The 26,815-nt window shown below is 37.5% G+C and overlaps 7 protein-coding genes and 1 long non-coding RNA gene across 12 annotated transcripts; 1 reads left to right on the top strand and 7 right to left on the bottom strand.

Annotated features, from left to right (window-relative positions):
* Positions 1-376: 376 nt before the first annotated feature.
* On the top strand, positions 377-1,691 carry LOC133843568 (ATP synthase subunit b, mitochondrial). Its single transcript, XM_062277181.1, has 3 exons — positions 377-537; positions 766-1,097; positions 1,164-1,691. The coding sequence occupies exons 1-3, from the start codon at positions 510-512 to the stop codon at positions 1,536-1,538; spliced, it is 735 nt and encodes a 244-aa protein (XP_062133165.1). The 5' UTR covers positions 377-509; the 3' UTR covers positions 1,539-1,691.
* On the bottom strand, positions 1,378-18,446 carry LOC133843569 (leucine-rich repeat-containing protein 19-like). Of its 2 annotated transcripts, none has more exons than XM_062277183.1 (2): positions 18,181-18,446; positions 1,378-2,839 (listed from the first exon to the last, which is right to left on the bottom strand). In XM_062277183.1, exon 2 carries the CDS (start codon positions 2,374-2,376, stop codon positions 1,723-1,725), a length of 654 nt encoding a protein of 217 aa, XP_062133167.1. In that variant the 5' UTR covers positions 2,377-2,839; positions 18,181-18,446; the 3' UTR covers positions 1,378-1,722. The 2 variants fall into 2 exon arrangements, with proteins under 2 accessions (XP_062133167.1, XP_062133166.1); XM_062277182.1 differs by lacking the exon at positions 18,181-18,446 and adding an exon at positions 3,330-3,878 and having other exon boundaries at positions 1,378-2,736.
* LOC133843563 (insulin-like growth factor-binding protein complex acid labile subunit) lies at positions 5,149-6,706 on the bottom strand. Its single transcript, XM_062277174.1, has 2 exons — positions 6,098-6,706; positions 5,149-6,023 (listed from the first exon to the last, which is right to left on the bottom strand). The coding sequence occupies exons 1-2, from the start codon at positions 6,683-6,685 to the stop codon at positions 5,211-5,213; spliced, it is 1,401 nt and encodes a 466-aa protein (XP_062133158.1). The 5' UTR covers positions 6,686-6,706; the 3' UTR covers positions 5,149-5,210.
* LOC133840133 (insulin-like growth factor-binding protein complex acid labile subunit) lies at positions 7,221-8,837 on the bottom strand. Its single transcript, XM_062271794.1, has 2 exons — positions 8,232-8,837; positions 7,221-8,157 (listed from the first exon to the last, which is right to left on the bottom strand). Exons 1-2 carry the CDS (start codon positions 8,835-8,837, stop codon positions 7,363-7,365), a joined length of 1,401 nt encoding a protein of 466 aa, XP_062127778.1. The 3' UTR covers positions 7,221-7,362.
* On the bottom strand, positions 9,344-20,600 carry LOC133840132 (protein artichoke-like). The gene is made up of 7 exons (XM_062271793.1): positions 20,063-20,600; positions 18,486-18,886; positions 17,693-18,077; positions 14,845-15,257; positions 14,099-14,764; positions 10,479-11,117; positions 9,344-10,404 (listed from the first exon to the last, which is right to left on the bottom strand). The coding sequence occupies exons 1-7, from the start codon at positions 20,598-20,600 to the stop codon at positions 9,610-9,612; spliced, it is 3,837 nt and encodes a 1,278-aa protein (XP_062127777.1). The 3' UTR covers positions 9,344-9,609.
* Positions 13,847-15,463, bottom strand: LOC133843564 (TLR4 interactor with leucine rich repeats-like). The gene is made up of 2 exons (XM_062277175.1): positions 14,845-15,463; positions 13,847-14,770 (listed from the first exon to the last, which is right to left on the bottom strand). Exons 1-2 carry the CDS (start codon positions 15,460-15,462, stop codon positions 13,985-13,987), a joined length of 1,404 nt encoding a protein of 467 aa, XP_062133159.1. The 5' UTR covers position 15,463; the 3' UTR covers positions 13,847-13,984.
* On the bottom strand, positions 17,455-19,144 carry LOC133843567 (insulin-like growth factor-binding protein complex acid labile subunit). The gene is made up of 2 exons (XM_062277180.1): positions 18,486-19,144; positions 17,455-18,077 (listed from the first exon to the last, which is right to left on the bottom strand). The coding sequence occupies exons 1-2, from the start codon at positions 18,780-18,782 to the stop codon at positions 17,625-17,627; spliced, it is 750 nt and encodes a 249-aa protein (XP_062133164.1). The 5' UTR covers positions 18,783-19,144; the 3' UTR covers positions 17,455-17,624.
* A 2,335-nt stretch (positions 20,601-22,935) lies between the features above and the next one.
* On the bottom strand, positions 22,936-25,780 carry LOC133843573 (uncharacterized). Of its 4 annotated transcripts, XR_009894521.1 has the most exons (5): positions 24,398-25,780; positions 24,034-24,266; positions 23,425-23,699; positions 23,192-23,393; positions 22,936-23,117 (listed from the first exon to the last, which is right to left on the bottom strand). It is a non-coding gene; the product is annotated as an uncharacterized LOC133843573 (long non-coding RNA). The 4 variants fall into 4 exon arrangements; XR_009894523.1 differs by lacking the exon at positions 23,425-23,699 and having other exon boundaries at positions 23,192-23,351; positions 24,398-25,764; XR_009894520.1 differs by lacking the exon at positions 23,425-23,699 and having other exon boundaries at positions 23,192-23,367; positions 24,398-25,763.
* Between the last annotated feature and the right edge of the window lie 1,035 nt (positions 25,781-26,815).

Genomic DNA, 26,815 nt, shown 5'->3' with positions numbered 1-26,815 from the left:
ATTTTATAAATAAAAACTTGTAAAGTTACAAATAAGAAAGGAATGGTTAATTTTTAATTATCTGGTATCTAATTGGAACCATTAAATAATAGGAAAAAAAAAATTTTAAAAAATGTAATGGTAAGTTTAGTATTCAAATCTGTTATCTCAAACTGTACAGTTTGACGTATACACTTTGAGTACTCGTTGAAGTATCGATTGATTCGATGGTCGTGGAGCAGTGTGACCAAGCATATATATTCAAATGCAAATCTCATTAATTCGCTTTTCGAGGATTCAAAAACTATTTAAAATTACAGCTAATGTCTTTTAGAAAAATATAACTACAAACTTAAGCTCAAGTAAGTAAAAATAGCATGCACAACAATCTTTTTCAAACGGGGAAGCATTTAGTATATTTTTTGAAGTAAAGTAGTATACTTTTTTCTTTTGTTGACTGCCACACTGGCGAGGGGAGCCATACGTCGATTTAGTAGCATATAAAAAATTCGTCGAAACATAATTACAAAATGTTCTCAAGAGCCGCACTGCTTTCAGGTAAAACCCAAATTAGTGATAAACTGCATATTTTAATAAAATGCACGATTTTCGACAAATACGCGCACTGCAGAGACATCGGATTGTGACCGTGAAAATTGTTACGGCACCGCAAATTCAGCCATCGTGGTTTATGTAATCACACCGAGCAAAAGAAGAATGTGAAGTGCAGAAATTTTTGCAATGTTTTAGTGTTTATATTAATTGAACATTTAATTGTACTTGCAGCCCAACGCCCCTTGAGCGTGGTTGCTACCCGCACCGCAGCTGCCGCTGCCAATCCAGCCAGCGGCGCCGTTGAGCGCCGTCAGCGCCCTGAACATCCCGGCAAGGTGCGCTTGGGTTTCATTCCAGAGGAATGGTTCCAGTTCTTCTACAACAAGACTGGTGTCACCGGTCCCTACACATTCGGCGTGGGTCTGCTCACCTATCTGTGCTCCAAGGAGATCTATGTGATGGAGCATGAATACTATTCTGGTCTGTCACTGGGTATCATGGCAATCATTGCTGTGAAGAAACTTGGTCCAGCTGTCGCCAAATGGGCTGATGGTGAAATCGATGTGAGTCCTTATATTTAATTCATTCCAAGGTGATGAATTGTTTATACTCAATTTTGTATTCTGTAGAAAATTGAAGGCGAATGGAAGCAGGGACGTGAGGCTGAACTTAAGGTCCTGACTGATGCCATCGAGGCCGAGAAGAAGGAGCAATGGCGCGCCGATGGTGCTCTGCTCTTGATGGATGCCAAGAAGGAGAACATTGCCCTGCAATTGGAGGCTGCCTTCCGTGAGCGTGCCATGAATGTCTACACGGAGGTGAAGCGTCGCTTGGACTATCAGGTGGAATGCCGCCACGTTGAGCGCCGTCTCGGCCAGAAGCACATGGTCAACTGGATTGTGGCCAACGTGCTGTCCAGCATCTCGCCCCAGCAGGAGAAGGAGACGCTCAACAAGTGCATTGGCGATTTGAGCGCTTTGGCTTTGCGTGTCAAGAGCGCTTAAAATACGACTCGAGTTTTAGTTGTTAATTTGTAAATTAAACAAAATTGCGAGACGCAGCAACAACAGCAACAACACACACATTGGGATAAACAACCACATAAAATGTTTAACTAAATACAAACAAAACATATAATCTGTCTTGGAAGAAAACAATTTAATTGCATACTTTTGTCATAAGGATAACTCATCCGATTGCTTGCCAAAACTTCAGCTCTTCCATAGCATCGTTACGTCGATCATCCGTCACGTTGTGATCACAGTAATCCAAAGCTGTCTCGACACACAATGACTTTTCATCACTGCCATCCTGCAGCGATGTCACCTGGCTTGACCTCAACCAATCTTTAAATTCCATCAGGCAAGCACATTGCCAGGGATTACCTTCTATGGTCATACTCTGCAAATGAGGCAGCGTCCCATTTAGATTAGGTAGAAATGTAAGCTGATTGTAGTCAATATGCAGATCGGTGATGTTGTTCAGAGTCTTCAGAATATCGCTGCTTATCTCTGCCAATTGATTGCGACTCAAATTAAGCTTCTGCAGTCGTTGCATTGAAGCAAACAGACTTATGGGAAGTAAACGCAGTGCATTGTTGGCCAGCGAGAGTTCTTCCAAAAAGGGCAATCTCGCAAAACTCCTGGCGTGCAGATGCTGGAGTTTGTTGCCGTTTAGATTAAGTATACGCATGTGCGCCATTGGCATGTAGCCAGAGGCATCTTCCGTGTCCACCTGTTTGTAGCCGAAGAGATGTGGACCGAGAATATCGAGACCAATGTGGGACAAGTCGAGCGTCTCCAGTTGCTTGAGTGCTGCAAAGGTGTGTCTTCTTAGCTCCATTTTATCGTTTGACTGCAAATGCAAATGGCGTAACGAAGTAAGACCTGCAAAGTGAGCACTCTTCAAAACGGCAATTTGATTTCAAGATAAATTCAGCATGTGGAGTCCACCCAAAAATTCGAATTGGTTTTCGAAGAGCACATTAATGTTATTGTGAGAGAGATCCAATTGTTCCAGTGCGAATTGCTGCTCAGTTGATGAGCAAAAGACATCTGCCGGAAGTGAAGTCAATGCATTCCTCGAGAGAGTGCGCAGTTTTATCAGTGACTGGAAGGTATCCGCGCCAATCTCAGTAATCAAATTTCCACTCAGCTGTAGCTCCAATAATTCGGTTAACTGTTGGAAAGAAGTGGAATCCAGCTAGCGAGAAAATGACAGGATTAGAAAAGTTTTAAAGTGAGTGGCTTGTGAAGAAATTATGGCAATATGATGTGATCTGATTTTCAAAAGAATTGTGATTTCACTGTTGAAACTTGTTTAACTACTCAGCAATATAGCCATACAGCTTAGAGGGTATGCTTGAGGTATTTATATGTCCTATTACTTGTGCTATTCATTTCAGATACTTTTTTACATTACTGTTAAATAAGTTTCGAAACAAATCTCTAAAGTATTAAGAAAACTTTAAGGCATCTCGTTCTGAACCTTTTACGAATCTACTTTCAAATTCTCTGGTAGTAAATTCAGCTGATATAACATATTTCTCAGATTGTTAACAACATAGTTTATAGTATTCGATTACTATTATATAGTATCTACAAAAATTTTTTCAAGTCTTATGATAAATAAATCTTCAATATATGTTAATAGTTTTTTTTTTAAAGTACAAAATATTTGCTAGTTGCTCAAATTTGTAGAGGGCATGTAATATGTATATAAAGGCACTGATAATACGCTAAAACAACTTCAGTAGAGCTTCAATGTTCATTCACAAATATCATGCTGCAACTTACCTGTGTTAGTTGATTGTCGTTGAGGTAGAATTTCTCCAAGCGTGGACAATCATTAAAGTTGAAATCGGTTAATTTATTATGTCCAAGGTAAAGCTCTCTCAGAACTTGCATGTGCGGCAACTCCAGATGACACAGAGCATTATGATCGAAATAAGCAAAAACCAAATGGGGGAATTTGTTAAACAAATCCTTTGTCAGAGATGTGAATTTATTATAACGTGCGTCGATCGCATTGAGCACCGAATCGTTGGCAAAGTGCGAGTCCAGCAGCTGATCCAAGCCACAGCCACTGATGTTGATCTCCATTAGTTGGGGGACATTGGAGAAGCCTCCATCGAGAAGTTCAAGGCGTGCCACATGCGACAGATCGAGAACCAACAAATTCGATAGGTTCAGTGAATTGTTGACTGCTTCAATGCTCAGCTTTGTTTGCGTGTTCCAAATTGTCAGCTTGCGAATGTCTTTTGTACTTACGGGTATTGTGCTTAGGTCCTCGAGAATACTTACTTCCCTGCAAACTAAGCTGCTCAATCTTTCATTTTCTAACTTACAATTTTCCGTTGCAGAAATAACAACACAACAGATGAGGCAGAGAATTAACGAATTTAAGAACAACATTTCAGATCGAAAGCTCATCTATAACTGAGAATCGATTGGATAAGTACGTAAATTAAATAAAGTTCAAATCCGGTTTTCGGGCGTTACAAGAATTTTCGCTAGAGTGAATAATAGTATTCATTTTGTCGTTGGCTTGTCGAAAAATATATATGATATAAATAGAAATCAGTAATTTTTTATTCGTTGCTTAAAGAAAAAAAAAACAAGTAAGAAAGTTACAGTCGAGTGTGCTCGACTGTGAGATACCCGCTACCCATTTTTAATAAGGGCAAAATATTGCGGTATTGTTTTCAAAATATACCGAAAATACTAAAAAATACTAAAAATATACCAAATGGTATGTTTGGTATATCGATACAGCACACCATTCAAAATATACCATAGACGGCACAATGTACCAGACTGTCGGCCAAAGCAACTCAGACCCCTAGTAAGTAGGCGTTTTTGCCCATACAAAAGTATTTCTTTAATAACTTCCACAATTTTTATCTGATCGCAACCAAATTTTCAGGAATCATAACTACTATAGTAATTATAGTATACACCAGAATTCGTAACTCTTGCTTTAAAATTACGCTTGTGATTAGATTTTTTTGATTTGTGGGAGCGGGAGTGGACGTGGCAAAAATTTGAAACAAACTTGATCTGCGTGCAAACATAACAAATGCTGTCGACAAAAAAAATTATAGGTCTATCTCTTATAGTCTCTGAGATCCAGGTGTTCATACGAACAGACGGACAGACACACAGACGGACAGACGGACATGGCTATATCGTCTCGGCTGTTGACGCTGATCAAGAATATATATACTTTATAGGGTCGGAGATGCCTCGTTCTACCTGTTACATACATTTCCTGCCGACACAAAGTTATAATACCCTTCTACCCTATGGGTAGCGGGTATAAAAACAATATAAGTCTTGTTCGACTATTTAAAAGATTTATTATCGTATGATTTAAAAAAGATGCTAATGTGATTAGCGAATATGATTAAAATTAAATAATTTCTTATACTTCAAACAGTTAAAATATGTATCAAATAAATAATAATATTTTCTGCATGTTTTGTGTTTATCCTGATTTTTTTTGCATTTCGTTAAATTTTTGTCTTAAATGTTGTTATTTTGGTAGTTAACTATAAAAAATTTATAGTTAAATATAAATTTGTAAGTAATTGCAGCATTTAAAATATATACACTCTTAATTTTGATATTACAGAATTAAATATTTAAAAACATTGGAAATTCATACACACACAATTCTCAAATGCAGATGGGCTTCTCTTCGCTGCTAAGAAGGCCGATATCATCCCTTATATACGCTATTTTTCTTGAGATCAGCCAACGCTCCGTTTGGGCAAAGAGGTCGCATTGCCAGGGATTTCCCTCGATGGCCATACCCTCCAAATTGGGCAGCGTCCCATTCAAGTCGGGTAGAGAAGACAGCTGATTGTAGTCAATATATAGAGTCGTGATGTTGCTTATAGTCTGCAGAAAATCTATGCTTATCTTCGTCAATTGATTGTGACTCACAGAAAGCATCCTCAGATTTCGGATTGGGGCAAACAGGCCCGCGGAAAGCACACGAAATGCATTTTTGCCAATCGTGAGGTATTCCAAAAAAGGCAATTTCTCAAAGGTTCTAGGGTGCAGATGCTGGAGCTTATTGCCCGTTAGATAAAGCGCACGCATGTAAACCATTGGCAAGTACTCATAAAGCCCTTGCTTGTCCACCTGCTTGTAGCCGAAGAGATGCGGATCCAGATTTTCGAGACCATTGAATGACAAGTCAAGCGTCTCCAGTTGCTCGAGGCCTTCAAATGTGTGTTCTTGTAGCTCAATTTTGTAGTTCATAGCCAAATGCAAATGGCGTAAGGAAGTCAGATCTGATAAGTGAGCACTCTTCAGGGTGGTGATTTCATTGCCAGATAAATCCAGTATTTCAAGTTCACCCAGCAATTCGAAATGGTTTTCGCGAAGCACACTTATCTTGTTCAATGCGAGATCCAATAATCGCAATGGAAATTGCTTCGTAGTCGATGAGTTAAAACCTTCTGCTGGTGGTGTAATCTGAAACTTTATTGCAAAGCAAATAGAGTAGAGCTTTAATATAGTAAACGACACATGATAAATTTCATGATGCAACTTACCTGAGTGAGTTGATTGTTATTGAGATAGAGATGCTCCAAGCGTGGACAACTGTAAAGGTTGAAATCAGTTAACTTATTTCCTTGAAGCTCCAGTACTTTAAGATTTGGCATATGCGGCAATTCCAAATGGCTCAAACCATTATAGTTGAAATAGGCCTTTTGCAAACGGGGAAGTCTGTTAAACAAATCCTTCGATAGAGAACTAAGCTTGTTTTGATCTGCCTTCAGCAAGTGCACCATGGAATCGATGGCAAAGTGCGAGTCTAGCAGTTGTTCTAAGCCACAGCCAGTGATGTCGATATCAGTCAGATTTGGGTATTTGGAGAAGCCTTCACTGAGAAGTTCCAGACGTGACACGTCGGACAGATTGAGGAACCACAATCTCGGCATGTTCACAGAACTGTTGGCTGCTCCAATGGTTAGCTTTGTATCCCTACTTTGGATAGTTAGCTGCTGAAGGTTCCTTGCTGGTAAATGAAGGACACTGCTTATCTCCGTGAAGCTGCTCAATTCCTCGCATTTTAAGCTCATGAACTGGCCTTTTGGTATCCAACATGAAGGTTTTGCATCAGTGACAACAAAGCACATTAGACAAAGAATCGAACAATTTAAAAGCGTCATTTCAGAGCGACAGTTAATCTATAACTGAAGAGTGCTTTCTTAAATACACAAAGTAAATAAAGTTCGTTTAATGCGAGTCCCTGTTCTTGTGCGTCATAAGAGATAGCGTTTGTCTATAAAGTCAAGAGAGGGGCTATCAACATGCCAAAGCTTAGACATTGTCCGAAATCATACTTTCCCCGATGCGTAATTGAATTAAATATAATATTAAGAAAAACAAGTAAGAAAGCTACAGTCGAGTGTACTCGACTGTGAGATACCCACTACCTATTTTTTAAAAAAGCAAAACATTGTGGTATTCAGTTGAAAATATACCAAATTAGTATACCAATATATACCAAACGTTATATTTGGTATATTGCTAAAGTATTACATATAAAAGGAGACCTTTATTATGTAAGTATAATAAGAATTTTCTGTGTGTCGGAGGTCAAGTTCGTACTGATGGGAAACCCTACTAAGCCCAAAGTAAAGATAAGAAGGTTTTGCGGGAATTATTACTTAGAAAATTTATTTAACTGGCAAGTGTGTATGTTTTCGTTATCAAATAAATTCTTCATCATCAACATCATCATCTGCTTCGACAAATTGCTCCACCGACTGATTGATAATATTTAAACTCATAAAAATCAGAGGGGTGGTTTCTAACCGCTGCTGAAAAAGACGTAGTCATCTGTCAGATACTGTATCTTTCTTGCGATCAGCCATTGCTCCGATTGGGCAAAAGAGGCACTTTGCCACGGATTCCCGTCAATCCCTATAAACCGCAAATGAGGCAGCGTCCCATTCAAGTCGGGCAGAGTTGTCAGTTGATTGTAGTTGATAAGCAGAACTTTGGCGTTGTTTAGACTCTTCAGATTATCGCTGCTAATATCTGTCAATTGATTGTGACGCATGTCCAGCACCTTCAGTTTTTTTGTAGGAACAAAAAGGCCCTCGGGGAGCACACGCAATGCATTGTTGCTCAGACACAGCTCTTTTAAAAATGGCAATTTCTCAAAGGCTCTAGGGTCCAGATGCTGAAGTTTATTTCCATCTAGTTTAAGCTGTCGCATGTGACCCATTGGCGAGTACTCATAAAGTCCTTGCTTGTTCATTTGTTTGTATCCGAAGAGATTAGGATCCAGATTTTCGAGACCATTGTATGACAAGTCAAGCATCTTGAGTTGCTTGAGTGCTTCAAAGGTGTGTTCTGTTAGCTCCAATTTACCGTTTGACTGCAAATGTAAATAACGCAACGATGTCAAACCTGCGAAGTGAGCACTCTTCAAAACGGAAATTTTATTGCCAGATAAATTCAGATCTAAAAGGTTACGCAGCAATTCGAATTGGTTTTCGATAAGCTCACTTATACTGTTGTTTGACAGATCCAATTGTTCCAGCTTAAGTACCTTCTCTGCTGATGAGGCAACAACTTTTACAGGTTGTGTGATGTGAAACTTTAATACAGAATACAAACAGAAGATCTTAAATATTTTAAACGACACATGACAAATTTCTTGCTGTAAATTACCTGAGTGAGATTATTGTTGTTGAGGGAGAGGGCTTCCAAGGATGGACAATTGTCAAAGGTGATGTTGAAGGTTGCCAAGTTATTATGACTAAGGTCTAAGATAATTAGATATTCCATGTATGGCAACTCTACATGACTCAGAGAATTGTTTGCGAACAAAGCAAATAGCAGTTTGGGAAGTTTGCTAAAGAAATCCTTTGTGAGAACACTAAGCTTATTGTCACTGGCGTAGAGCTCTCCTACACAGCATTCGGCGGGAAAGTGCGAGGCCAACAGTTGTTCCACCCCACAACCAGAGATGTTGATCTCAAACAGTTTGGGAAGATTGCAGAAGCCTTCACTGAGAAGTTCAAGGCGTGACACAGACAGAGAGAGGATAGTTAATTGCGGCATGTTCATTGAACTGTTCGCTGCTCCAATGGTTAGCTTTGTTTGCGTGTTTATGATTTCCAACATGCGAAGATTTGTTATGGGGAAATCGACTATGTCCTCGAGACTGCTCAATTCCTGACATCTTAGATCTATATTTTCTATCTCACAAGTTTGTGTTGCAGCAGTGGCAACACAGCAGATGAGCCAGAGAATTGACAAATTTAAGACCGACATTTCTTTGCGATAGTTTATCTATAACTGAAGAGAGCTTGGTTGAATACGCAAAGCAAATAAAGTTCGTATAATCCGTGTCCCAGTTTCTGTGCGTCATGAGAGATTGTGTTTGTCTATAAAGTCAAGAGAGAGGTTATCAACATGCCAAAGCTTAGACATTGTCCGAAATCATACTTTCCCCGATGCGTAATTGAATTAAATATAATATTAAAATAACAAGTAAGAAAGCTACAGTCGAGTGTGCTCGACTGTGATATACCCACTACCTCTTTTTAATAAAAGCAAAACAGTTTTGGTATTGATTTTAAAATATACCAAATTAGTATACCAAAAAATTCTTTACTTGGTATATATTTGCCAAACGTAATATTTGGTATATTGCTAAAGTACTACATTTAAAAGAAGACCCTTAATATGTAAGTATAATAAGAATTTTCTGCATGTCGGAGACCAAGTTCGTGCTAATGGAAAACACTAGTAAACCCAAAGTAAAGATTAGAAGGTTTAAAGAAATTATTACTTAGGAACTTTATTTAACTGGCAAGTGTACATTTTTGTTATCGAATAAATTTTTGAAAGAAAGTCTTGAAAGAGAAAAATTTAGAGTGAATAGCTTAGTTCCATTATTAATTTCATCATTATCAGCATCATCAGTCTGTTGCGACAAATTGCTCCACCGACTGCTTGATGCTATTTAAACTCATCTATAAAACCTTCATGTCGATCGTCAAGCTCGTTCCGCATAAAATTCTCAAAGTTAGAGGGCTAGTGTCTAATCGCTGCTGAAAAAGACGTAGTCATCTGTCAGATACTGTATCTTTCTTGCGATCAGCCATTGCTCCGATTGGGCAAAAGAGGCACTTTGCCACGGATTCCCGTCAATGCCCACACGTTGCAAATGAGGCAGCGTCTCATTCAAGTCGGCCAGAGTTGTCAGCTGATTATAGTTGATAAGCAGATCCTTGGCGTTGTTTAGACTCTTCAGAATATCGCTGCTAATCTCTGTCAATTGATTGTGACGCATGTCCAGTACCTTCAGTTTTTTTGTAGGAACAAAAAGGCCCTCGGGGAGCACACGCAATGCATTGTTGCTCAGACACAGCTCTTCCAAAAATGGCAATTTCTCAAAGGTTCTAGAGTCCAGCTGCTGGAGTTTATTGCCGTTTAGATTAAGCCATCGCATGTGAGCCATTGGCAAGTACTCATAAAGTCCTTGCGAGTCCTTCTGTTTATAGCCGAAAAGATGAGGATCCAGATTTTCGAGACCATTGTATGACAAGTCAAGCGTCTCGAGTTTCTTGAGTGCTTCAAAGATGTGTTCTGTGAGCTCCAATTTACCGTTTGACTGCAAATGCAAATAACGCAACGATGTCAAACCTGCAAAGTGAGCACTCTTCAAAACGGAAATTTTATTGCCAGATAATTTCAGATCTAAAAGGTTACGCAGCAATTCGAATTGGTTTTCGATAAGCTCACTTATACTGTTGTTTGAGAGATCCAATTCTTCCAGGTTAAGTGCCTTCTCTGCTGATGAGGCAACAACTTTTACAGGTTGTGTGATGTGAAACTTTAATACAGAATACAAACAGAAGATCTTGAATATTTTAAACGACACATGACAAATTTCTTGCTGTAAATTACCTGAGTGAGCTTATTGTTGTTGAGGTAGAGGTTTATCAACCTCTGACAATTGCCAAAGGTGATGTTGAAGGTTGCCAAGTTATTATGACTAAGGTCTAAGATAGTTAGATATTCCATGTATGGCAACTCTACATGACTCAGAGAATTGTTTGCGAAAAAAGCATAAAACAAATTGGGAATTTTGGTGAGGAAATCTTTTGTGAGAACACTAAGCTTATTGTCACTGGCGTGGAACTCCCAAACCCAGCATTCGGTGGGAAAGTGCGAGGCCAACAGTTGTTCTACTCCACAACCAGAGATGTTGATCTCAAACAGTTTGGGAAGATTGGAGAAACCTTCACTGAGAAGTTCAAGGCGTGGCACATGCGACAGATCAAGGGTCGACAATTGCGGCATGTTCAGTGAACTGTTCGCTGCTCCAATGGTTAGCTTTGTTTGCGTGTTTGTGATTTCCAACTTGCGAAGATTTGTTGTGGGGAAATCAACTATGTCCTCGAGACTGCTCAATTCCTGACATTTTAAGTTAATATAGGGATCTATATTTTCTATCTCACAAGTTTGTGTTGCAGCAGTGGCAACACAGCAGATAAGCCAGAGAATTGACAAATTTAAAACCGACATTTCTTTGCGATAGTTCATCTATAACTGAAGAGAGCTTCATTGAATAAGCAAAGTAAATAAAGTTCGCATATTGCGATTACCGGTTTTTGTGCGTCGGAAGAGATAGTCTATATAGTCAAGAGAGGTTATCAACATAATAAAACATAGGCATTGTAAAAACAAAAACTTGTTTCGATGCGAATTAATCTATTAATCTGCTTTCTCTTTCATTAATTATAATTCCGACTGGGTGGTTCTACAGAAGCCAAAATTAAACAGAACACAGTACAGCAACCCATCGCTATAAAGTATAGCTTTCGGGTAGAACAATCAATTAAACAATCTACTAAATTAATATAAATAAAAATATAATAATAAAAGCTATGATATTTCAAAAAATTGTTGCCTACTTTCCGGTCTAAGGAAATATTGGATTAACAAGCGGCGTTCTATAAAGGAACAATGCATTTTAATTTATTCGGATTTCAGAAAATGGTGATAAAAAACCCAATAAAAAGTTCAACTAATTTCCTAAATAAAACATGTAAGAAAGCTACAGTCGAGTGTACTCCACTGTGAGTTACCCGCTACCCATTTTGAATAAATCCAATGTATTTTGCGGTATTACTCTCAAAATATACCAATTATACTGCAAAATACTGAAAAATATACCAAATGGTATATGTGGTATCGATATAGTACCGCATTCAAAATATACTATAGACGGCTCAATATACCAGATTGTCAACCAAAGCAACTAAGACTCCAAGTAAGTAAGCGTTTTTGCCCATACAAAAGTATTTCTTTAATAACTTCGACAATTTTTATCTGATCGCAATCGAATTTTCGGGAATCATAACTACTAAAGTTATTATTGTATATACCAAAATTCGCACCTCTAGCTTTAAAATTACGCTTGTTTTTTTGATTTTTTTGATTTGCGGGGGTGGCAGTGGGCGTGGCAAAAATTTGAAAGAAACTTGATCTGCGTGCAAACATAACAAATGCTGTCGATAAAAATTATAGCTCTATCTCTCGTAGTCTCTGAGATCTAGGTGTTCATACGGACAGACGGACAGACACACAGACACACAGACGGACAGACGGACATGGCTAGATCGTCTCGGCTGTTAACGCTGATCAAGAATATATATACTTTATAGGGTCGGAGATGCCTCCTTCTACCTGTTACATACATTTCCTGTTGGCACAAAGTTATAATACCCTTCTACCCTATGGGTAACGGGTATAAATATAAATTGTTTTGGATGGAAACAACATTTTAGCGTGACACTTCATCTACAACTGAACTACGTTTTTATAAATCCAAATTATATGCGCATGTATCGTGCGTCATAAGAGATTTTGCCAGAGTGACGTCCATAGTGTAAATTGTCGAGGAAGTTGGGCCACAGGCTAACAATACGTAATTACAATGAAAATCATGAATCAGATTTATATTAAGTATTTTATGTGATGTATATCTCTTAACCTATCGTCCAGGTATTTTTTCTATAACTGGGCATTTCTCCGACAAAAGCCTCTGCTTTTGTACCTCCTACCCATAGAAGGGTATTATTATTATTTTTAATCCTGAAAAATTTGGTTGCAAGCAGATACAAATTGTAGAATTTATTTAAAAAATAATTTTATATGGAACAAAGTGTCTACTGCTATCCGGTCTTAGCTGGTCCGACAATTTGGTATACGTTTTGCTCTATGGTATGTTTTGTATGCAATACTGCCCCAATACACCAAATATAGCCTTCGGCATGTTTTAGTATATTTGTGGTATATTGGTTCCGTGTATTTAAAGAATAATACAGCATTGTTTTTATTTTATTCAAAATGGGTAGCGGGTATTTCACAGTCAAACACGCCCGACTGTACCTTTTATACTTGTTTCAATTCTCTTTGCTTTTGCTTATCTAGATGATTATATTTTCTGGAGTAATGTGTCCTATTGTTACGTCAGTAATGTTCGTTTTTGGTCGAATATTGTGTAGTGAATCACTGTGTGCTTGACATTGTCTTTATCGGCATCCCCATAGAAACGAGCGGAAGCATCCCTGACCTGTGAGCGTTTGGGATTCTTAGAAATATAAATACGTCACTGTATAGCTTTAGCATTCCGATTCGCCGGCCATGATCCAGTGATTTCGAAATATCAAGAGCTTGACTTTTGAAATGCGAAATTGATTATCATTTTACTCGCGTGTCGTTGCTCATAGATTATTTTACTTTTTGCTGCTATTAAATCTTCACCGATACTGTGTGTTAATTGCTAATTATTTCATTAGCTGAGGTAGTATTCAGTAAACGCCTTAGACTATGTACTTTTGATTTGCAGAGCATCAGCACAGACTTTATATCTTACAGAAGGCAACATTATTTATATAAATTTATGACTTCCTATATACTAGAAGGGATTGAAATGCTTCCCAAATATCAATTTTGAGCCAAGACTGATTTCAAGATATATCTGAAATTACCTCATATTTACATTAAAAAGTTGCTCAGTAGCCCAAAAAGCACCTTTAAAATTCTAAAAGCCATTTACTGTTGCAACTTACCTGAGTGAGTTGATTTTCGTTGAGAATGAGATCAGTGTAATACATTAAAAATTAAATATGCAAAATAACTAAGTGAAGGGCATGAAAATACATCATAGTAATATATTCTGCATCTTGTGTGTTTACCTTGATTTTACTTGTATTTCGTTAAATGATTGTCTTAAATATTGTTGTTTTATAATATACAATATAAATTTTGTTAGTAATTGTAGCATTTAAAATATACACACTCTTAACTTTGCTATTTCACAATCAAATCTTTTAAAACATTGGAAATTAATACATAACACCTTCATATAGTATCCATCGACGAACTTATTTCACACACAATTCTCAAATGCAGTCGTAGTCATGCTTTATATACGCTATTTTTCTTGAGATTAGCCAACGCTCCGTTTGGGCAAAGAGGTCGCATTGCCAGGGATTTCCCTCGACGTCCATACGCACCAAATTGGGCAGAGTCCCATTCAAGTCGGGTAGATAAGACAGCTGATTATAGTCAATTTGTAGAACCGTGATTTTGCTTAGAGCCTCCAGAAGATCTCTGCTTATCTTAATCAATTGATTGTGACCCACATCAAGCATCCTCAGATTTCGGATTGGAACAAAAAGGCCCGCGGGAAGCACACGCAATGCATTATCGGCGAGCAAGAGTGTATCCAAAAAGGGCAATTTTTTAAAGGTTCTAGGGTGCAGATGTTGGAGCATATTGCCCGTTAGAGAAAGCTTACGCATGTGAACCATTGGCAAATATTTATAGCGACCTTTCTTGTTCACCTGTTTGAATCCGAAGAGATGCGGACTCAGATTTTCGAGAAAAATGTAGGACAAGTCGAGTGTCTCCAGTTGCTCGAGGGCCTCAAAAGTGTGTCCTATTAGCTCCATGTTGTAGTTTGACGCCAAATGCAAATGGCGTAAGGATGTCAGACCAGCGAAGTGAGCACTCTTCAGAGTGGTGATTCTATTGCCAGATAACTCCAGTATTTCAAGTTCACCAAGCAATTCGAATTGGTTTTCGATAAGCTCACTTATGCAGTTATTTGAGAGATCCAATTTTTTCAGTCTAAGAACCTTCTCTACTGATGAGTCAACTACTTCAGCAGGGAGTGTAATCTGGAACTTCATTACAGAACAAAAACAGTAGAGCTTTAATATTTTGGGCGTCACATGACAATTTTCTTGCTGAAAATTACCTGAGTGAGCTTATTGTTGTTGAGGTACAGCTTTCTCAAGTATGGACAATTGCCCAAGGTGATGTTGAAGGTTGTCAAGTTATTATGACTAAGGTCTAAGATACCTAAAGATCGCATGTATGGCACTTCTACATGAGTCAATGAATTATTTGCGAAAACAGCAAAAATCAATTTAGAAAATTTGCTAAGCAAATCCTTTGTGAGAACACTTAGCTTATTGTCGCTGGTGTCGAACTCTATTATCGGGCAAACGGTAGGAAAGTGCGAGGCCAGCAGTTGTTCCACCCCACAGCCGGAGATGTTGAGATGCATTAGATAGGGAAGATTGGAGAAGCCTTCACTGAGAAGTTCAAGGCGTGGCACATGCGACAGATAGAGGAACGACAATCGCGGCATATTCAGTGAACTGTTCACTGTTCCAATAGTTAGCTTTGTTTGCGTGTTTATGATTTCTAACCCGCAAAGTTTTTTTGTAGGGAAATCGTTTATCTCCTCGAGACTGCTTAATTCCTGGCATTTTAAGCTGTAGAACTTTGAATCTTCTATCTGACAAGTTTGTGTTGCAGCAGTGGCAACACAGCAGATGAGCCAGAGAATTGACAAATTTAAGAACGACATTTATTTGCGACAGTTCATCTATAACTGAAGAGTGCTTGTTTGAATACGCAAAGCAAATAAAGTTCGCATAATGCGAGTCCGGTTCTTGGGCGTCGTAAGAGATAGCGTTTGTCTATAAAGTCAAGAGAGAGGTTATCAACATGCCAAAGCTTAGACATTGTCCGAAATCATACTTTCCCCGATGCGTAATTGAATTAAATATAATATTAAGAATATCAAGAAGGAAAGCTAGAGTCGAGTGTGCTCGCCACCCTACCCATTTTGAATAAAAGCAAAATATTGCGGTATTATTTTCAAAATATCCCGAAAATACTAAAAATATGCCAAATGGTATATTTGGTAGTACCACATTCAAAATATACCATAGACGGCACAATATACTAGATTGTCAGCCAAAGCAACTAAGAACCCAAGTAAGTAAGCTTTTTTGCCCATACAAAAGTATTTCTTTAATAACTTCCAAAATTTTTATCTGATCGCAGCCAAATTTTCAGGAATCTTAATTACTATACTAATTATTGTATAATATAATTATAATACTAATAATTGTAAATTCGCAACTCTGGCTTTAAAATTACGCTTGTTATTTGATTTGCGGGGGCAGAAGTGGGCGTGGCAAAAATTTGAAACAAACTTGATCTGCCTGCAAACATAACAAATGCTGTCGAAAAAAATTGTAGTTCTATCTCTTATAGTCTCTGAGATCCAGTGTTTCATACGGACAGACGGACAGGCGGACATGGCTAGATCGTCTCGCCTGTTGACACTGATCAAGAATATATATACTTTATAGGGTCGAAGATGCCTCCTCCTACCTGTTACATACATTTCCTGCCGGCACAAAGTTGTAATACCCTATGGGTAGCGGGCATAATAATATTATATGGAACAGAGTGCCTACTACTATCCGGTCTTAGTTGGCCTGACAATTTGGTATATGTTTTGCTCTATGGTATATTTTGAATGTAGTACTGTCCCAATATACCAAATATAGCCTTTGACATATTTTAGTATATTTGTGGTATATTAGTTCGGTATATTTTAAGAATAATACCACACTGTTTTAATTTTATTTAAAATGGGTAGCGGGTATCTCACAGTCGAGTACACTCGACTGTAGCTTTCTTACTTGTTTCAATTCTCTTTGCTTTTGCTTATCTAGATGATTATATTTTCTGGCGTTATATGTCCTATCGCTTACGTCAGTAATGTTCTTTGTTAGTCGAATCTTGTACAGTGAATCACTGTGTGCTCGACATTGTCTTTATCGGCATCCCCATAGAAACGAGCGGAAGCATCCCTGACCTGTGAACGTTTGGGATTCTTAGAAATACATATACGTCACTGTGTAGCTTTAGCATTCAGACTCGCCGGCCATGATTCAGTGATGTCAAGAGCTTGACTTTTGAAATGCGAAATTGACTATCATTTTACTCGCGTGTCGTTGCTCATAGATTATTTTACTTTTTGCTGCTACTAAATCTTCACTTACAATGCATGCTAATTGCTAATTATTTCATTAGCTGAGGTAGTATTCAGGAAACGCCATAGACTATGTATTTTTGATTTGCAGAGCATCAGCACAGACTTTATGACATACAGAAGGCAACATTATTTATATAAATGAATTACTTCTTATGTACTAGAAGGGATTGAAATGCATCCCAAATATCAATTTTGAGCCAAGTCTGATTCCAAGATATGTCTTGGGTATACCTTATCCACTTTTACGATCTACAAGAATCTCGCTGAGTTGAAGGTCTACTTTCAGCGAAAGGCCTATCTCCTAAATATCAGGTTTTTTGTGTAGCTAGCTGTCAACCATCGGATCCAATCGCTGATTATAACTAGGTCGACATAGAGTTCCAGTACGTAAGATTCTTGTGATCATTCTAAAACCTTTTTAATTCATAATGGAATAAATTAAAGAAAATAAACATATTAAGTTTTTATTTATTGATTTTTTGTTTATTAAAACTATTTTTATTAATGCCACTAGTTTCATATTTAAAGAACTAGAAAACAAATTGTTGTAGCGAAACTTCTAAGTTTATATTTTAGTGGAAACCATATTAATAATGTAATCATTAGACGACCTCATCTGAAAACTTAAGCTCTTCCTTAGCATCGTTACCTCGATCATCCCTCAAATGGGGAATCGTCTAATTCAATTTGTGCATAAAAGTCCTTTGATTGTTGTTAATAAGCAGATCTGTGATGTTGTTTAGACTCTCCAGAACATCGCTACTTATCTCCGCCAAATTGTGACCCACATTCAGCTTCTGCAGATGCAGACCTGAAAAGTAAGCACTCTTCAGAGTGGCGATTTTATTGCCGGATAAATCCAGCAACTGGAGTCCACCCAACAATTCGAATTGGTTTTCGAAGAGCACATTAATGTTGTTCTGAGAGAGATCCAATTGTTGCAGTGCGAATTGCTGTTCAGATGAGCCAAAAACATCTGCCGGAAGTGAAGTCAATGCATTCCTCGAGAGATTTAGAGTGCGCAGTTTTATCAGTGACTGGAAAGTATCCGCGCCAATCTCAGTAATCAAATTTCCACTCAGCTGCAGCTCCAATAATTCGGGTAATTGTTGGAAAGAAGTGGAATCCAGCTAAGAGAAAAAATGACAGGATTAGAAATGTTTTAAAATGAGTGTTTTGTAAAGAAATTATGGGGATATGATGTGATCTGATTTTCAAAGTATTGTTGTGCACTGTTGAAACTTGTTTAACTACTCATCAATTTAGCCATACAGCTTAAAGGATATGTAAAGGTATTTATATGTTCTATTGCTTGTGCTATTCATTTCAGATACATTTTACTTTACTGTTAAGTTATATGAATAAAAAAAAGTTTCTAAAAAGTTTCTCTAAAGTATTAAATAAACTGACATCTCTTTGCAAATTGCTCAAATATTTGTAGAGGGCATGTATTATGTTTATAAAGGCACTGATAATACGCAAAAACAACTTCAGTAAAGCTTAAAATATTCATTCACAAATATCATGGTGCAACTTACGTGAGTGAGTTGATTGTCGTTGAGGTAGAGTAGTTCCAAGCGTCGACAATCACTAAAGGTGAAATCGGCCAATTTATTATGTCCAAGGTAAAGTTCTCTCAGACTTTTCATGTGCGGCAACTCCAGATGAGTCAGAGAATTATGATCCAAATAAACAATAGCCAATTTGAAAAGATTCTCAAAAAAATCTTTTGAGATAAATTTGAGCTTATTGTGGCTGACTTCGATCGCGTGGAACTCCTCCGGATGAATGGGAAAATATGACTTCTCCAGTTGCTCTAAGCCACAGTCATTCATATGGATCCACCACAGACCAGGGAGATTGGCAAAGGCGCCATTGCGGAGCTCTAAGCGTGGCACATGCAGATCGATACCCACCAAATGGGGAAGAGTAAAGTTGGCTGCTCCCAATGATTAGCTCTGTGTCCTTGTTATTGATGATGATAGTTAGTAGTGGTATTGAGGATAAAGATTCAATTCTAGCTATTTCCTGTAGACTGCTCACTTCCTGGCATTTGAAATAGCTTTTCCATTTTCCTGTTAGCTCACAGTTTTGTGTGGCAGCAATGACAACACAGCAGATGAGGCAAGAATTAACGAATTTAAAAGCGACGACATTTCGACGTGACAGTTCAGCAACAACTGAGCAGCGTTTGATCAAGTACGCAAAATAAATTAATTTCGTTGGTATCGAGCCTGGTTTTCGTGCGTCAAGAGAGCTTTCGAGAGAATGTGGCCCCAGGTTATCAACATGACAAAGTTTAGTCATTTTCAAAATTGATATATTTCCTGATGCGTAATTCAATTAAAAATCATATTTTGTTTAAATCAACTTTTTATATATACCGAAAAGTTAAATAGCTTTATGATTTTATGTTCACAAAAATCCATCTTTATTGCACGATCTAAAATCAAGAACATTCGTCTTACGAATTATGTTCTTAAAATAAGGTCTCTTATGTTGAAGAACAAAATCTTAAAACTATGAACATAAGTCGAAAAAATGACATATTTTCAAAAAAAGACCAAAATTTCTAGATTTAGGTTAGTAAATTCTTTAATCCACCGAAGTTCCTGTAAAGTTTATATCTAGATTTCAGTGTTTTCGTTCATAGCTTAGTTCTCAAATGATGTCCTGGGTTCAAATGCAATTGCATTTTTAAGTAAAGTGATCAATACACAACTGAATACCTGAATGCGCTAATTAAAAAAATCAGTAAATAAGTAGTAAATAAATATCAATAAGATATAATATAATATTTTTTGTATCTTATTATAAGGTTTTCTTCTTATTAATAAGAACATAAGTTTTACATGAAATGTTCTTAAAATCATTATTCATGATTTTTCAACTTTTTTTTCTGTGTATTTACGTATATAGACTATTTAAATAAGCTATACACAAATTCTTCGAATATTGCGTCATTAGTAATAGAATATGAATTAATCATAACAATTAATCATTATCATTCTGCTTCGTCACTTTCCTCCTCAGATTGTTTGCCATTCAGATGATGTTCAAACTCATCCATAGCATCTTGATGTCGATCGTCGAACACATTTCGCATGCAATTCTCAACTGCTGTGACCACGCAAAGTGGCTTCTCCCCCGTTATAGAACCCGGTGTTATCACGCAGATACTTCACCTGTCTGGAGTGCAGCCAATGCTCAAGTTCAGCAAAGCAGGCACATTGCCAGGGATTTCCCTCAATGGCCACACGTTGCAAATGGGGCAGCATTCCATTCAATTCGGGCAGAAAAGTCAACTGATTGTTAGCAATGAGAAGATCTGTGATGTTGTTTAGACTCTCCAGAATATCGCTGCTTAACTCTGTGAATTGATTGTGTCCCAAATGCAGCTTCTGCAGTTGTCGCAAGGGAGCAAAGATGCGCTCGTCCAGGTGACGCAATTCATTGTTGCCCATTGAGAGATACTCCAAGAAGGGCAGCGAAGAGAAGGCCATGATGTGTAAATGCTTCAGATTGTTGGCGTTTAAGTTTAGCTTGTGAAAACGTGGCAGCGTCTTGTTGCCAAAGACATGCTCGAACAGGTATTCGATGCTGTTGTGAAGACTGTTTAGACTGACAATGCTATTGCCGGATAAATCCAGCATCTGGAGACCACCCAACAATCGAAATTGATTGTCGAAGAGCAGACGTAAGTTATTCTGTGAGAGATCCAATTGTTACAGTGGAAATTGCTGCACAGCTGATGAGCCAAAGACTTGAACACGAAGTGCACTTAGCGCATTCATCGAGAGATTTAGTATGCGCAGGTGCATCAATGGCTGGAAAGTGTCCTTGCCAATCTCAGTTATCGAATTTCCGCTGAGCTCCAGCTCCAACAATTCGGGAAATCCTCGCAGCGAAGTTGCATCCAACTGTATGCAAAAGGAGAAACCGGAAAGTTTAATAGTCAAATTGAGATTTTTATGGATTATGATTCAATCAGTTGGCTAGTATAGTTGGGATTTAATTGTCATGGTTACGACGTTGGCACCATTTGGTTGTACGCTAAACTTGTTTGAATACCCTGCAGTATATTCAGGAATGTTAGAGGGTCGCTTAGGTAGTTAGGTATATTCGTTAAGAGAGCTGCAGATGTCAGCAACTATCTTACATTACTATTGGTACGATTCACATACTGTGAATTTCTCAAGTTTTGTAAGCTAATCGAGTTTAAATTGAAACAAATAAGAAAGCTATAGTCGAGTGTGCTCGACAGTGAAATACCCACTAACCAATTTTAATAAATATACCGGAAAATTACTAAACTATACTGAAGGTATATCGATAAGCGATTATTTTTAAAATATACCAGATTTTCAATCATAAATTCGCCTAATGAAAGCACACATTAAAACTCTTGGAAAAAATCTACAGTGCTCGATAGTGAGATACCCGCTACCCACTTTTAATAAAAGTGCGGTTTTATTCCGAAAATATATATTAAATCAATATACCGAATAATTGCTAAAATATACCAAAGAATATACATATATGGTATATCGATGTGCTATATGGCTGAAAATATATCTTAGGGTATAATATACCAGATTGTCAATCATAACAAATAAGATATGACTGCCACAGCCGTTGTGTACACATAAAATTATTTCCTAAACAACTTTTTATATGATCGAAATTTTTATTGAATTACCAAAAATATAGCCTTAAAACAAATAAGAAATCTACAGTTGAGTGAGCTCGACTGTGAAATACCCGATACCCATTAAATAATACCGAAATATTGCAGTATTTTTCCAAGATATACTAAAATATTTTACCACAAAAATACCAAAATTATACTAAATTGTATATTTGGTATACTGATATGTTACTTCACTCTGTGTATACTATAGAGCGCAAAATATACCAGATTGTCAACCAAAGCAACTAAGACTCCAAGTAAGTAGGCGTTTTTGCCCATACAAAAGTATTTCTTTAATAACTTCGACAATTTTTATCTCATCGCAACTAAATTTTCAGGAACCACGAAGACTATAGTCATTATTGTATATACCAAATTTAGCTTTGCGGGGGCGGAAGTGGGCGTGGCAAAAATAAAAACATAAACATGTGTACTGTTGATGACACGCGAAATACTTTTCTACATATAAATAAATATTCCTTTACAATTATACATATGGACATTCCATTCCAAAAAAATTGTGTACCAAAATTTTGAAGAAATGCACCAATTTTAGCAAAAATGTACCACAAATTTTTTTCGCTATTTTGTTAATACTATATTTTGCTAACGTTTTTTTTAAATTATCTTTTATTATTTCATATTTAATTTTTTTAGTTTTATTTACTATATAAAAGAAAACAAAAACAGAACTTTTGTTTAGTCAATTATACTTTTCAAACATAAAGAAAACATAAACAGAACTGAATAATAATAAATCAAATTTTAAGCTATCTTAGTTAATTTTTAAAAATGAACAGTTTTTTGTAGACCAAACATAGTGAAGCTCTTTACGATCAATCAATCACTGACGAAGTAGTCAGTCTTATTCAGTTCTCGAAACAGCTCAGTGCTTTACATATTACAGAATTTTCTCGCAGATGAGACTCCAGTCCACCGGACTGGAGCCTTCCGCGAGACAGCTTTCAGAAATAGCACCCCTAATGAAATCATTGAACTCATGCTAATTGTGAGAGTCTGAATACTTGCAAGTAACCACATAATGACCAGCAATCGTTTAGCCTATATGATTGCAGATCGCATAGCGCTCTAGCGCTCTCTCTCGTCATTGTCCAGTGACCCTCCCCCTCAGCCCGAAGAGAAGGCCATACAGTCAACCATATAGTGGGAATGGGGGGCCAATGAAGGACAAGTCAAGCGTCTCCAGTTGCTCGAGGGCTTCAAAAATGTGTCCTTTTAGCTGCATGTTGTAGTTTGATTCCAAACTCAAATGGCGTAAAGAAGTCAGACCTGAGAAGTGAGCACTCTTCAGGGTGGTGAATTTATTGCCAGATAAATCCAGTATTTCAAGTTCTCCTAGGAATTCGAAATGGTTTTCGCGAAGCACACTTATCTTGTTGTATGCGAGATCCAATAATCGCAATGGAAATTGCTTCGTAGTCGATGAGTTAAAACCTTCTGGAGGTGGTGTAATCTGAAACTTTATTGCAAAGCAAATAGAGTAAAGCTTTATTATTGTAAACAACACACGATAAATTTCCTGATGCAACTTACCTCAGTGAGTTGATTACCGTTGAGGTCGAGATGCTCCAAACGTGGACAATTGTTGAACTCAGTATCTAAGATTTGGCAAGTGCGGCAATTCCAGATGACTCAAACCATTTTTGTAGAAATAGGCCTTTTGCAAACGGGGAACAAATCCTTCGACAGAGAACTAAGCTTATTGTGACCTGCGAAATCAAGTTGTTTATGAATTCTATTAAGCTCCTGAACAGCGGTTCGTCAACACCGTTTATTTTATTTTCAGTGTCTGTCAAAAATTTACGAATATCTTTTTTCCCTGATTTAAAGAAAGTCGGAGGTGGTTCCATTGGGATATTATTTCATCAGGATCACCATTGTATAAATTTTCAAAGGTTTTCATTAGAGGTACTATTCCAAGTTCTCCATCGCTTAGAAATTTGGTTGAATCACAAATTGTGATTCACAATATATTACTGTTTACGTAGTGATGGACCTTACATTGGCGCATACATATTTTCTCAATTGACACGTTCAATTTCTAAGTGATACATTATTTATGTCTGGTGGAACAGAGCCATTTGTTAAAAAAATATGTGAAAATATATGTGAACATAAAATTTTATGAAAAATTTAAAAACTAGACTAGAAATATTGAAAATGTACCAATATGAAAAAAAGTGATCCAATGTACCAACGCAAAAAAAAAATAGGTCGCGTATCCGAGAATTCTCGTTGCGCGAAAACCACTCCCAAGTCAGATCCGCCTTCTCATTGTCACTGGACAATGACGAGAATTCTCGGATACGCGACCTATTCGTGGGTCAACTAAAAAGCACACTGAAGTGCACAAGTTGCAGCAACACAAGCGTTACCTTTGAACCATTCTGGGACTTGAACTTACCGTTGCCATCGTCATCGCTCTGCAAACTGGCCGCCTGCTTGGATTTATTCTTTATTCTTTCGAATGTGCATTATTCGCTCTATGCGATATGCAATCATACAGGCTCAACGATTGCCGGTATTATGTGGTTACTTGCAAGTATTCAGACTCCCACAATTGGCACGAGTTCAATGATGATTTCGTTAGCGGTGCTATTTCTGAAAGCTGTATCGTTTCATCAAAAATATATATATATATTATTCTATATATTATTCTACGAACGAGCGGAAGGCTCCAGTCCAGCGGACTGGAGTCTCATCTGCGAGAAAATTCTGTAATATGTTAGAAATACTCACAAATAAAAGCATTGTGCTGTTTGGAGAACTGAATAAGACTGACTATTTCGTCAGTGGCAATTTATTACAAAAGGCCTGAACATGTGTGTGTATGTCAGAATCTAGGTATGAGTGTATTATCGTCAGAGTTGCATAGAGTAGGCTTGGGGTTGCATAGAGTAGGCTTGGAGTTTCCGGTTCGGCATTATTCCATGTGGCCGGAGAGAGGGGCATGTTAACTCCTCCCCCCCTCAGTCCGAAGAGAAGGCCATACAGTCAACCATAGGGGGGAATGGCCGGATCGGAGAAGGATGGCTCGGTGACGTGTTGTTGGTGTATGCCACGAACTCCGACGATATTTTGAATTTTACAATTTTTGTGTTGTGTGTTCTTAATGTATTAGTTTGTCGGTGTTATGGTTTCCAGGATGTTTACTCAGACTTCTAGAAAAGTTTAGTTCAAGCTGTCCGTACTCGTACGCTTTCTCGATCGTCTCTGGCCTTTGGTTTCTAATGGCCGATCTAAGTGGGTCCTTTAATCCAACTGGGAATGTATTTAGGCGGAAATGTCATATTGGTCCCGTTTGGACGCGAGGGAGTGTCCACTAGGGTCTGCTTCTCTGGCCAGTGACATCAATTCACTTCTTATTCTCGTGGCTGTGAAATATAATCTTCCCATACTGAGTCCATCCGGAAGAGTATGTAGCTCTCTAACAAGCATTTCTTCTGTCTTCTTGCTGGAGTATAGTCGCTTGAGATTTTATTTAATATCATCCCAACTGAGGAGTACATGGCAGACACTCAGTGCTTCGTCTGCTCTGCCTTTAATCTTGTCACGGATAGTTCCAAGCAAGTACTGTCTGCATGTTGCTTCGTCCACTGATCCGGCTAACAATAGTAGCTGTTCTACTCTACTTACAAATCTTTCAAGATTGTCAGGTGGGCCTTCATAGGTGGGTATTTGATGTACAAGGCCTAGTAATGGATGTAGATTCAGGCTTGTGCTTATAGGAATAGATGAATCCATAGCGTTGAATTATTATTTGTTTCTTACTCTTTCCTGTGTAATAGATATTAATTATTATCAAGAATTTCACAAGCGAAGGTAACGCAAACACATACATATGTACATGTTTACATGGCATTTGCCGAAGTAAACAGTATCACTGTGTGTGATTTTTTTTTGTAATATTTGTGCAGTTTTAGTTTATTCATTCGTTTATGATTGTGATTGTGTATTTTACAAATTAATAGTAAATTTGCGTTAATGTAAGTTGATAAATGAAAACGATCCCGGTGCCTTTTCAGCGATTGATGGTCACATATACGGTCGCTTGTGTGGCAATTGTAATTTGATTTTTTGTTTGTTTTACTTGCACATGTTACTTTTGTGTGTCACTTTTATATTTTTTATGCAGTTTTCTCTCTTTTAAATATGTATTATTATTTTTAACCATTCACTACAAAAATTTCCACAAAATTTCAAGGAAATTAAAATTAGAGAAGAAAAAAAAAAAAAACAAAAAAAAAAAAAATTAAAATGGTAAGCGTAGTGGGCATGGAAAATCCCTTGTTCGAAGTCCGGCTGCGCCAGTGACTTAAATTCTAATTTAGTTTTCATTAACGAAATTTCAACAATTTTTCGCTCTGCAGCATCACAGCTGTGTGGCATCGAAATCAAGTTGTTTATGAATTCTATTAAGCTCCTGAACAGCGGTTCGTCAACACCGTTTATTTTATTTTCAGTGTCTGTCAAAAATTTACGAATATCTTTTTTTTTCCCTGATTTAAAGAAAGTCGGAGTTGGTTCCATTGGGATATTATTTCATCAGGATCACCATTGTATAAATTTTCAAAGGTTTTCATTAGAGGTACTATGCCAAGTTCTCCATCGCTTAGAAATTTGGTTGAATCACAAATTGTGATTCACAATATATAACTGTTTACGTAGTGATGGACCTTACATTGGCGCATACATATTTTCTCAATTGACACGTTCAATTTCTAAGTGATACATTATTTATGTCTGGTGGAACAGAGCCATTTGTTAAAAAAATATGTGAAAATATATGTGAACATTAAATTTTATGAAAAATTTAAAAACTAGACTAGACATAACGAAAATGTACCAATATGACAAAAAGTGATCCAATGTACCAACGCAAAAAAAATGTACCAGTTTCTAAAATGTGCATCCTTGCTGGATCCTTAAGGATTTGGTTGAGTTATGGCTAAACAACGAATGTCCTTTTTCGAAAACAAGCTAACCCCGGCCATATCCTTGCGCATATTCAAAGGACATATATTGCCAGGATCGCAAGGACGAACTCTATCGATCGGCATCAAAAAAGTATGGGGTCATCTAACGATCCAACACTTGTAATTTTCAGTCCGGGGGCCGAAGAAAATCGCCCGAAATCACAAATTCCAGGATATCTAG

The sequence above is a fragment of the Drosophila sulfurigaster genome, chromosome 3 (assembly GCF_023558435.1).
Source record: "Drosophila sulfurigaster albostrigata strain 15112-1811.04 chromosome 3, ASM2355843v2, whole genome shotgun sequence".
Classification (NCBI taxonomy): Eukaryota; Metazoa; Arthropoda; class Insecta; order Diptera; family Drosophilidae; genus Drosophila; species Drosophila sulfurigaster.
Note: the sequence above shows the minus strand (reverse complement) of the source record. Positions and strands in the feature narration are given on the sequence as shown.